At 40.1% G+C, this 11224-nt stretch overlaps 4 protein-coding genes and 1 non-coding gene across 5 annotated transcripts; 2 read left to right on the top strand and 3 right to left on the bottom strand.

The window, feature by feature from the left end:
* Nucleotides 1–499: 499 nt before the first annotated feature.
* LOC125593728 lies at nt 500–585 on the bottom strand. The gene has a single exon (XR_007329623.1). It is a non-coding gene; the product is annotated as a small nucleolar RNA R41 (small nucleolar RNA).
* Nucleotides 586–710: 125 nt separating this feature from the next.
* LOC125593347 lies at nt 711–1166 on the top strand. The gene has a single exon (XM_048769855.1). The coding sequence runs from the start codon at nt 711–713 to the stop codon at nt 1164–1166; it is 456 nt and encodes a 151-aa protein (XP_048625812.1).
* A 1644-nt stretch (nt 1167–2810) lies between these two features.
* Nucleotides 2811–3673, bottom strand: LOC106401612 (probable plastid-lipid-associated protein 11, chloroplastic). The gene is made up of 2 exons (XM_013842151.3): nt 3127–3673; nt 2811–3056 (listed from the first exon to the last, which is right to left on the bottom strand). Exons 1-2 carry the CDS (start codon nt 3642–3644, stop codon nt 2957–2959), a joined length of 618 nt encoding a protein of 205 aa, XP_013697605.2. The 5' UTR covers nt 3645–3673; the 3' UTR covers nt 2811–2956.
* A 213-nt stretch (nt 3674–3886) lies between these two features.
* Nucleotides 3887–9412, top strand: LOC125593369 (CCR4-NOT transcription complex subunit 1-like). The gene is made up of 23 exons (XM_048769877.1): nt 3887–4082; nt 4315–4540; nt 4627–4738; nt 4810–4898; nt 5090–5131; nt 5284–5397; nt 5483–5611; nt 5691–5879; nt 5977–6171; nt 6335–6472; nt 6569–6691; nt 6765–6884; nt 7012–7157; nt 7251–7359; nt 7435–7581; nt 7666–7713; nt 7788–7916; nt 7995–8225; nt 8388–8534; nt 8625–8756; nt 8842–8889; nt 8956–9102; nt 9172–9412. Exons 6-23 carry the CDS (start codon nt 5350–5352, stop codon nt 9376–9378), a joined length of 2433 nt encoding a protein of 810 aa, XP_048625834.1. The 5' UTR covers nt 3887–4082; nt 4315–4540; nt 4627–4738; nt 4810–4898; nt 5090–5131; nt 5284–5349; the 3' UTR covers nt 9379–9412.
* Nucleotides 9388–11209, bottom strand: LOC125593370 (F-box protein At5g07670-like). The gene is made up of 2 exons (XM_048769880.1): nt 9984–11209; nt 9388–9908 (listed from the first exon to the last, which is right to left on the bottom strand). The coding sequence occupies exons 1-2, from the start codon at nt 10973–10975 to the stop codon at nt 9635–9637; spliced, it is 1266 nt and encodes a 421-aa protein (XP_048625837.1). The 5' UTR covers nt 10976–11209; the 3' UTR covers nt 9388–9634.
* Nucleotides 11210–11224: the final 15 nt, after the last annotated feature.

Here is an 11224-nt window from a genome sequence, read left to right as displayed (position 1 = left end):
GAATTTATATGAACTATATAGTTTTATTTCAAATTATAAATATTACACATTATTTTTATTTTCGTATTGTATACGCTATCTATATTATATTCAAAAAGAATTGTTGCTCAAAAAAAAAAGTTTTACAATTTTTATAAATGCATTATAAATTTAGAATATGATATATTTCTATTATGTGTTTCACAAATATGAGAGAAATATTGTTTGCATTGGATTTAGAGTTTTGTCTTTAAGGATCGAACACTAGACTAATCATTTCATATCAATTTGTATACAAATGTCTGTATTACCACAAACTCTGATTTCTATTCTGTTTGATACAAAGATAAGAAGTATATAATACAACTTAATACTTAAATCTCACCGTTCATCTTCTCCGGTTCGAATCTCCATCTTTTTTTTGAACTATTTTTTGCATTAAAATTAAAAGGTAGCAACATTCCTTTTGTCTCAGCCATAGTTTTCATTCAACCATATTTTTCAATTAAAAAGTTGAAAGTGAAGGCTCAGAAGGATCCATTGGTAAATTTTCTAATCAGAGTTTTACTCATAAAATAGGTAGATTTTCATCATCACTGCCTCCACTATTAACCCGAAATCGAAGAAATCAGAACTTTTCCCATAAAAACCAAAATTGAAAACAGTTGAACGAAACATTGAAACACGAAGGGTTCAAGGAAGGGATCCCTAGATGTTGTTTTCTTACTTGGATGGTAGCTCTCTCAAGGCTGCCTACGAGGGATAGGTTGAGCGCTTGGGGAATAAATGTCCCTCTGCATTGCGTCCTATGTTCTGAGGATCTTGAGTCTCATCAGCATCTTTTTTTCCAATGTTCCTTCGTAGCAGGCCTCTGGGCGCACTACTGTGGCAACTATGGACTCTCTGTTCCTTCCTCACTCAATGCGGTTTCTTCTCTCCTGTCTCTTCGTCAGGTTGGTGACACACCAGGCCTCCGGGTCGTGTTAAAGCTTCTTTTGCAGGCCATCGTTTACTGCTCTTGGAGGGAACAGAACCTTCGTAGCTTCCAGCAGACCTCTTCGACTGAAGCCGGCGTCAAAGCTCAAGTCCATCGCCTCCTTCGGGACCGCCTCATCTCCACCCAGCCTCCAACGCCTGCTTCTACTCTGCTGCAGGTTTATCTCTCGCTACTACCATCCGGACTGTAATAGCTTGCTCTTTTGTTTCTATGTCTTGTTGTCTTCTCTTGTTTCCTCCGTAATCTCTTCTCCAAATAAGTGGGTTTCCACAACTCTTGTAAACTGAAAAATTTTGGTATGAAATTTTAATATTTTCACCAAAAAAAAAAAAAAAAAAACATTGAAACACGAATGCGGAGAAGAAGAAGAGATTCTACGGCTGAATCATCGAATGCGGAGAAGAGGAAGAGATTCTACGGCTGAATCATCTTTAAATTGTAATCGCTGCTTGTTTGAAGTATAAGTTTGCTCCTTTCGTCACTTTGATTCTCTATGTGCCATGTTAGATAAAAACTTGTTTTTGTTTCATTTAAATGTATTGTTACGTTAAAATTACGCGACCTATTAAAAAAACTCCCTGATCGGTTCATAGCCGCACGATTTTATCCTATTCGGACAAAAAAATCGCTGACCTGTTAATCGGCCCAATAAACCAATTAATCAGCCTATTTACCGATTAATCGGTCCATATAAAAAACTTTAGACTATGAATATATTTTTAGGGCTTACCAAGAAGCCCATATATTGTATGAAAGTGTTGTTTTTGAATCATCATATCGTTTATCACTACATGCTCACATGATTCACCTTGACTTTCCTCTCTACTGGTTTGAGCGTCATCACTCCCGAAAGGCGATCATAGATTTCCGGTGACCAACAATTTTTCCTTTTTAGACCAATTAATTACCTTTAAGTGGTGGTGACTACGGTGATGGCTGTCGAGTGATGAATGTCACTATGGAGAAAATGAAGGTGATTATGGAAGAATAAGTGATTGGTGAAAAGGTGATGGATGAGGCGGCGTTGATGGAGGTAATCAAAGAAGAATTTGTTTGATTTCTTTTCGACCAATTAACAAGAATAGTATAGTAAATATTTTAGAAACATTAAAGACTTCATTTTTTGGTTAGATTTTTAATTACACTTTATTTTTTAGCTACTTAGTATAATTTTCCTAGAATCAAAGATATCCAGATTTTTTTAATCAAATCCAAATGGATAATGGATACCAAACCAAAATTTATGGATATTTTGTGAACCCCAACCAGATACAATGTACCATTGGCCAAGGCACATGTCCTCTATGCTGGATGCAGGTATGCTATTTTACTGGAATCCCATTCAAGACGAACATCTATCTATTTCTACGGGGATCTTGGAAATAGTTTATATTAATCTGGTAAGCGGGATCTTCTTTTACAGGCTATTCAGCAGCTACAGACAGACATGTCTGAAGCTCAGAGTAATGTAATGCACATGTCGCCGCCAGGAAGGAGGTTACCTCTTGCTTAGTGAGATCGCCGATCAGCTACGTTATCCCAACAGATACACACATTACTTTTCCTACATCATGTTCTATCTGTTTGTGTCGGAGATAGAGAGCCTTTGTTGCTAGGAAACACACTTGTAAATGTCATTATCATGTTTGTATAAATGGTGATGAATGGAGCAGGTAACAACTAAAAAGAGTGTTGTTGGAGCGCGTCCATGGGGGCTCGTCTTCACGGTCATGGAGCTCACCAAGATATGGGTTTAGGAAACAAGGTTTCATAAGATATGCACCAGGAATTGCGAAAGTGCTGTGGTGTTCTGAAGCGGGTGGACATTTAGCTATATGTGCAAATGTTTGCATTTGGCATTAAAAATAGATGATGTAAAGTCGTAGAATAGAGTAGTGTTGATGTACAAAACAAAGATCATTAAAAAGAAACAACAAGGATGAGATGCACTGTTGAGTAACAATAGTGTTGCTGTGTGGATCATTCTTTCCAGTTTAAAGGAGCACGATCAACAACTAAGTAGTCCCCTCTGATGTCCTTGGCCACTCTGATGTCACCATCCATATACACATTTTCAAACCTGCAACCAAAACCAAATTCCGTAGTCTCAAAACAAACAATTATCGTAATGAAGAAGAAGAAGAACTCACCAGCCCTGGCCAAATGGTGGGAGTGGGATCTCCCAATTGCTTCCTCTCAACACCGCACTAGTGAATTTGAAATTGACTCTCTGCGGGGAAGAGATGTCGATATCGGAGCGTACAAAGAAAACCCCGTCGGGCGGGAAAGTGATGACGTTGTTGAGCGTCCCTTTCCTCACATCGATCACCTGCAGTACCTCTCCTGCGCGCGTGCCGAACAACCCCGCCTTCTCTATGATGAACAGCTGTTCTTTCTCAGTCGTCCACAGTAGTCTCCACGTGGCAGACAGCGAATCTCCTGTGGTGACGGAGCTTCCCCCGATCACCGCCATGGCCTCGATGGCATTCACGATCGCATCTCGCTTCACGGCGTCTTTCTGGGTTCTCAGACCTCGGTCCTGGTCGGAGATGAGATCCATCAGGTTCCGCTTGGCTCGATGTGCGGCGAAGAGCGAACACTTTGTTCCAAAACTGCGACGGAACCCCCCGAGCGGAGGTGGAGGAGATGCTAACAGCGCGAGCGCCATTATTCGTTGTTCTGTGTATAAAATCGATTTGATCCATTCCCATAGAGAATGAACTGTCTGCGTTTTTAATGGACTGGGCTTTAAAAACCAATGAGATTACAATTGGGTTTTTGATGGGCTCGACTTTAAAAATAATGGTGTCCCTTTGAATGGGCTTATGTTAGTAATTTTGATGCGACGACGTTTTCGGCCAGCGACTCCGCAAGCTATGTATTCCTCTGGAGCTGGTGAAGAAGACGGGCAACGTAAACACAAACAATAAACCCAACGCGAACGAACGAACGAATATCCAAATCCTCTCAAGCCGAATCCTGCATTGAAGTTGGATCTCCGATGGCGATGCTCATGATTCCCTCCAAGGTCTCCAGTCATGTCCGGTTCTTACTTATGGAATTCAACGATTCCGACTATCACTCTCTGGCCCAAGAGATTTGTGAGGTGCTCTCTCTCTCTCTTTCTTTCTTATTCCTGCGTGTATATGATGACTCAATTTCTAGAGGATGAATTAAGCAATGGTTTGTGTTACGGGATCCATCATCGTTATGGTTTGTTCCATATCTTTTTTTTGTTCTTGAGAATTCTTGTGAAATCAAATTATTGCAAGAGAAAAGCTGGTGCGTGGCTTTGCTTGTCTATCGTTTTTTTTTTGATGATTCAATCTTCACTGCAGTTCTTTGACTATGGAGTAGAAACTAGCATTTGCGTTCTCAAGACCTGCTTCACCTTTTGGAAAGGAGGCCACACAAATACATTGCAACTTGAGAATGTAGTATCCTTGGTTCTCAAACGTGTCTTGGAAATGCCTAATTTCGCAACTCTTCTTTCTTGCGCACTCCAAGATTTTGAGGTCACTCCAGAGTTCGTCACTGCATTTCACTCTGATGCAAGCACAAGTGGTAACTTTCCATGATTCTTCTGTCCTCTCCGTTAGATATCTTTCGTTTTTGTGCAGCTGAGATTGACCGTCTTCTTTTTCTCCCAGAACATTTAGATTCCTTCATTCACCTTTTGTCCTCCCATCACTCTACTGATAAACTCCAATTTGTTCACAACCCTTTCCCTTCAGTGGAACTCCACGAAGCTGATGTTTTCAGGTTTTGGTTATTAGTTTCCTTTCTGTTTGGCAGAGATTGTATCTCTAAAATGGTTTCCCTCTTTGCTCCAGGAGCTTGGATTTAAATAGCCTTGATGCTATCTTAACTGAAACTGCGAAGGAGACTAGTGTGGGAGATCTCATAGAAGAATTGGGTTAAGGTATCACCTCTGATGCCTCACTATGCAAAGATATCTTGTCCCTTTTCTTGCCATTAACAGAGGCTGCTATCTCAAGAATTCTTGTCCTTGTTGTTCGTACATATGCTGGTCTTAAAGATGATTACGACACCTTTCTAACATTCAGTTTGTCCCTTGGATGTTGCACCCCAACCAAACTTCCCACACCAAAGTCATGGAATGTTGACATCCTTTTTGAGACAATTAAACTGCTAGTAAGTTCTAAAATCCTTGCTTCTTCCTCTGCCAAGTCACCGTTTTAGCTTCAATAGTAATATAAATGTTTCTCCTCTACTTTGTTATCAAACGATCGTTGTTCGTTTTCTTGACTGTGATTTTGTTGTTACTATCTGCTAATGCATTGCAGGCTCCTGGCACAACCTGGCCGAGAGTAATTGAAAATCTGGATCATGAAGGATTTGATATTCCTAACATGGAGGCTTTCTTGTTTTTCATGATGGTTGTTAGAAATATCTGCAAGGTGTGCTATCAGACTGGATCATCTTCATGATTTCTTGATTTCCGCTTATATTGTTGTTTCAAGGGTTTAAAACTAATTCTCGCAGGACCCATTTCCTCTTCATGCCGTTTGTTCTTTTGTGTGGAAAAATATGGAGGGTCAGCTATCTTTCCTTAAGCATGCAGTATTGGCACCGCCAGAAATATTCACCTTTGTACACTCTACTAGGAAGCTGGTGAGATCTATTTCATCATTGTCAGACATGTTCTTCTCCAATTAACTGTTACTAGTCTGACTAGCTATGTTTTTCTTAGTTGTCTATTGATAACATGCACATCGATGAGCAAACAGCACTTTCCAATCACGCATGGCGGTCTCTTGATCTTTTAGATGTGCTATGCCAGTTGGCCGAGAGTGGGCATGCTGTTTCAGTTCGTTCATTGCTTCAGTATCCACTGGCCCATTGTCCTAGAACCTTGCTTCTTGGGATGGCTCATATTGAAGTAATTTCTGGATACTATTCTTTGGTGATATAGGCTCTTAACCTCTATTTTTTTTAATGTTTGTGTTGGGCTGTGTACATGGCTACCGTTGTTGCAGACTGCTTGTAATATCATTCAGCGTGAGGTGGTATCTGATGTACTTCCCCTTATGATAAAGAATACCCAGGATATTGGTTTTGTCCTTAACCTCTGGCAGCTGAACAGAGAACTTGTTATTTGGGGTCTTTTAGATGCCCAAAATCTCGGACTAGACAGCATGCTCAGAATAATTGATATCTTCCATGAGCTTAAGGTAATTATGGAAAAAATTCGAGTTATTTTCATTTGCATCCCATAAGTAGCTTGGAGGAGTAGCTCAAGTTTTGCAATCGACCCTAGCTCTATTACCTTAAATTGTTTCGTATTCAGCTTTTCTATATTTATCAACTAATCATTTGCCGATATAATTATTTCAGATTCTCTCTTCTGTTATAAACTCAGTTCCGCTGTCACTTGGCATCAAATTGGCAATCCTTGCCTCACAGAGAGGGTTTCTAGAGATTGAGAGTTGGTTGTCAAAATGCCTTTTTCTGTACAAGGATGTCTTTTTTGAGGTAGTATATTATTTCTTACTAGCAAGTTTGCGTTATGATTTCTCTTTAATTGAGAAAATGGCATACACATTATAGATTCATGTTTTGTAATTTCAGGAGTGCCTCAAGGTTATCAAGGACATTCATTTTCAGAAATCGAAGGATATTTTTTCCAAACAGTTCCGTTCCGCTGATCTCATGTCAGATCTTTGTTTGGATGCAACATCTTTCCTTTTGAATGTTAGTTTCCCCTCTTGGTTTCATACATATGTAAGATTTATTTATTATCTGATAAAATCTGATGTTGGTGCAGGCTTTGAAACCGCATATTACATCACGTCAACTGTTTGAAGAATTAGAAAAGGTCCATGAAGCAGTTTTGAACATAGGAACTTTTGTTGCTGCAACGGAGAGAAAGGAGAATCCAATAGAGGTAATGTAGTATGATGTACTTTTGAAACTTGAAAAGCATATGACCTTTAGGTTATTATGATGACGAATGTGTCAAAATTCTACTGTTTATTTCGACAATGACAAGGAAAAGGCATCTTTTAATCCAGGCTCCACCTTCAGAAGTTCAGGACAAAATGTATTTCATAATGAATAATGTCTCAGCAGCAAATGTTGAATCCAAAGGGAAAGAATTCTCTGAAATTTTGTCTATTCAGTACTACCCTTGGTTTGCCCAGTATATGGTCATGAAAAGGTATATGTTGTCGTGCTATATGTACGCAAGTGATGATAGGAGTTTCCTCTCTCTTCTTATTGCTTTTTTCTGTTTGTGTTAAATTCGTTACAGAGTGAGTACCGAGCAACAGTTTCATGACTTGTACTTGAAGTTCTTGGACAAAGTTAATTCCCAGCAATTATACAAGGAGATAGTCCAAGCTTCCTATGAGAACTGCAAGGTAACTTTTTCAAAGGTTTGCTGTGCTGTTTTTATTTTGTTGGGACATCAGTCCTTAATTACTTTTCTTTTCCAGGTTCTGTTAGGTTCAGCGCTCATAAAGTCAGATTCAGAAGAGCGGTCCTTGCTTAAAAACTTAGGCAGTTGGCTTGGGAAGGTGACCATTGGAAGGAATCGCGTTTTAAGGGCGTGTGAAATAGATCCAAAATCACTGATAATTGATGTAATTCTTGCTCTTTATTTCACTGTTTTTGGTTCTCATTCTTTTTTTGTTGTTGTGGGACTTATTATTATCTTCTCTTTGCAGGCATATGAAAAAGGGCTGCTTATTGCTATCCTTCCGTTCACTGCAAAGGTTTGCGTGGGATGATCCATACGACTAACTTTTTAATATGATTGTAGGCTGGATTCTAAGTTATGGTACTTCAGGTTTTGGAATCCTGCCAAAGCAGTATTGCATATCAACCTCCGAATCCATGGACTATGCCTATACTCGGGTTACTGTCAGAGATTTATTCAATGCCAAACCTTAAAATGAACCTGAAGTTTGAGATAGAGGTATGTACTGAGTAGAATTTGAATATGATGGACCAATGTTCCACTTGTGTATCAAAGAGTTGTTTTTCACTTCTTCAGATTTTTTTCAAGAACATTGGGGTTAATATCAAAAGTGTAAAACCAACTTCCCTTCTGAAGAACCGGAAGAGAGAAATAGATGGAAATCCTGATTTTAGGAACAAAGATTTTGGTGTGGCCCAGGGATCCCAACCACAGATGATCGATGAGTTTAAATCTGAAAATATTTCTCCGCAAAACCATGTAGAGCTACCTACCAATGCAGGCGTTCATTCAAAGTTATTGCCACAGGTTAATTCTGACATCACTGTTGGTTGTCCCTTTCACTGCTATGAATTTTCCCTCTTGATGAAAATATGATACTTGTAGTCTCTCTACGTACAAAATTTTGGTTGTATATTCGTTTTGGAGGTGTTTGTTTACTCTATTGTTATGTTTGTCTCTATGGTTCAGGCAACCATGCTTTTTGCTGAATGGTGTCAGATCTGCAGTCACCCTGGTGAAAATGATGCATCACGTACCCGCCATGTCTTGCATTTATATCAAAGTGGACTACTGAAGGGAGATGATAAAACTGAGAGCTTTTTCCGTATTCTTACAGTAATACCGCCTTCAAGTATTTTCAGCATCAACACATGGAAAATATTCAAGAGGCCTTGATTATTGAGCTGGATTTCTCTGTTTCCTTAGGAATATTCTATTGCTCATTGCATATCATCTGGGGAAATGAATTCTGGTGCCCTGCAATCTACTCAGGAAGTTCAGGAACCATCATTTGTTGCCATCGATATCTATGCCAAACTAGTGTTTTCTATCTTGAATGTAAATATTGTTACTTTACTATTTCATCGCATTCAACTTGGCTCAATACATTATCTGGCTTAGTTTCTATTCTGCTCCCCTTCAGTATTTTCGTGAGCAGGAGTCTAGCTGCAAATCCTTTCTTCTTTCGAAGGTCAGACGATTTTTCATTTATTTGTGAAAAGATTAGACAAGGTTTGACATTGATTTCTGACTGCAGATTGTGACTGTCATTGTGAGATCTATTTTAAAGGACGCAGATGACGAAAAGACACCACTTTATCCAAGACCATATTTCAGATTGTTCATCAACTTGCTGCTTGATTTATCTTCCCGGGACCATATAACCGATAGTGAAAACTATCAGGTGCGTCTGATTTTGTCTGTAAAGTTGTTGCTATCTATTTTGGTATTAATGTTCTAATTGTTTTAGCAGGTTTTAATAGTTTTCGCAAATGCATTTCACGCGCTGCGCTTCTTAAAATCCCCGCGTTCAGGTTACCGACATATACTTGTTTCTCTCTGCTGTTTCCTAACGTCAAGTCAGCAAGCCAATAGTCATTACCATCGACTACTTCATATCACGAGCTCTCTTATATCAGCTTCAACCTGCAGAGACTTGGTCACCCATACACCAGAATGACCAACAAAGGAACTAAAAATCCCAAGGAGGGATATGTTTTATTCTCTTGATGTGCCTCGTATTCTTTTAAAGTTTCTATCAACAGTAGTATAAAGATTACACTAAGACAAGTTAACCCGTATGCCTTCAAAATTCAAGGCGTACAGGAGTTGCTACATTTACAACGAGGAAGCTGAAGGAAGACATGCATTGTTCAGTAACAATACTGTTCCCCTGCGAACCTCTTACTGCCTGCTTCTCCGGTGATGATTGACCTTCAACCCTTTAAACTGGTAAAAAATTTACCGCCTTTTCTCCACATTCCGATGCCCTCAAGATCTGCAGACAGTAAAGATCTCGTGTCGGGTCTCCATTTGAGCTCTTTCAGCACAGAGAAGAGGGAAGCAAGTTCCGGAGTAACTTCGCTGTCTTTTATCTTACTACAGGAGACTACCATTAGTCTTTGAAGACCCTTCCATGAAAGAAGTACTGATTCTAGACCTCCTGTCGTCAGCAATGAGCAATGTTCGAGATAAAGTAGCTTCACTCTCCTAACAAAGACACACATTTTCCATCAGAGAAGGATCATAAAACAAAAGGTAAAAAAAAAAAAAAGGTTTCCTTACCTACAGAGTGAGGCTAAGGCAAACAAATCATCTTGGAAACCCCAGCAGTTACGGAGCACAATATCCCGAACATTGCCACAAACTAGAAACAAAGATTTGGTGCTCTTCATATCCCTCAGGTGACACCGTTCTAAGTGCAACTCCTGGAGCATAGGACAGACTCCGAGATGCTCATCGAGTCCGGGATTAGAATCGATAGACCTGCAAGAGCGAAGCTTGAAGGTCTTGAGATTGGCACAGAAAGAGAGAGCAGCCAACCAACCGGCATCCATCCTATGGTCATGAAAAGTCAAATCCTCGAGCATTTGGCAGCACTCCCCAATTGCCTTGATGCCATCATAACTTCCTTCACAACCACATAGTTCGAGCTTCACTAGCCTCTTGCAATTTTGAGCAAGAATGGTTAACCCGATGTCGGACACCACCACGGAAGTGGTGAAAAACCCCCCATCCATCCTTGCTGTCAGCTTCAGTACCTGCAGATTTACACATCCTGAAATGCCCTTTAAGGACAAATCTCCGCAACAATGGAGCTCCAGCTCCTGCAATGTAGGACACGTGTCGGAGAGGGTGGCCAGCCCGTATTCGTTCGCGCCAAACACAGCAATTCTCCTCAAATTGGGATACTTTTGGGCAATCAAGTGGAGTCCTTGATGAATCCTGTCGGAAGACAAGTCATCATCATCATGGGTACTGCTGCTGATAGGAAGAGAGAAGAAGGAAGAGGGTTTAAAGGACAACAAGACACCCGAGTTTGGCGCGAGCCGGAGACATGAACTAGGGACGGTATCGATTTGGGTGAGAGCAGGGAAGCGTGCGAAAAGGCGACCAGACTCGAGAAAGTGCCAGTCGAGGAGCTTAAGAGATGGAACCAAGCGGCCGTGAAGAAACAACCAACGCTTGCAGACGAGCGAAGTGGAGAGGTGGTGAGAAATGGGAAGCTTGGAGAAGACGCGGAGGAGGGAGCTGTCATCCAAATTGGAATTGTGCATGTTCGATGAGGAATTAGGGTTTCTTCTGATTTCACTTTCTGCTTTTTATCATTTCAAAAGTTTTAACCACTTCTTCTTACCACTAACAGCTTTTGCCTTCCTCTCATCTTCTACCCATACACGTTCGTTAGGGGTATTATCAACTTGTTGTTTCTTTTCTTTTTTGTATTTTCAAATCTATAAACAAACACAAGGTAAACTTTGGGTTAGGAGTATCTTTCTTATCATGATAAGGATGCCGAAAAAAAC

This window comes from Brassica napus, chromosome C9 (genome assembly GCF_020379485.1).
Source record: "Brassica napus cultivar Da-Ae chromosome C9, Da-Ae, whole genome shotgun sequence".
Taxonomy (NCBI): domain Eukaryota; kingdom Viridiplantae; phylum Streptophyta; class Magnoliopsida; order Brassicales; family Brassicaceae; genus Brassica; species Brassica napus.
The sequence above is the reverse complement of the archived record's forward strand: the minus strand, read 5'-3'. Positions and strand labels throughout refer to the sequence as shown.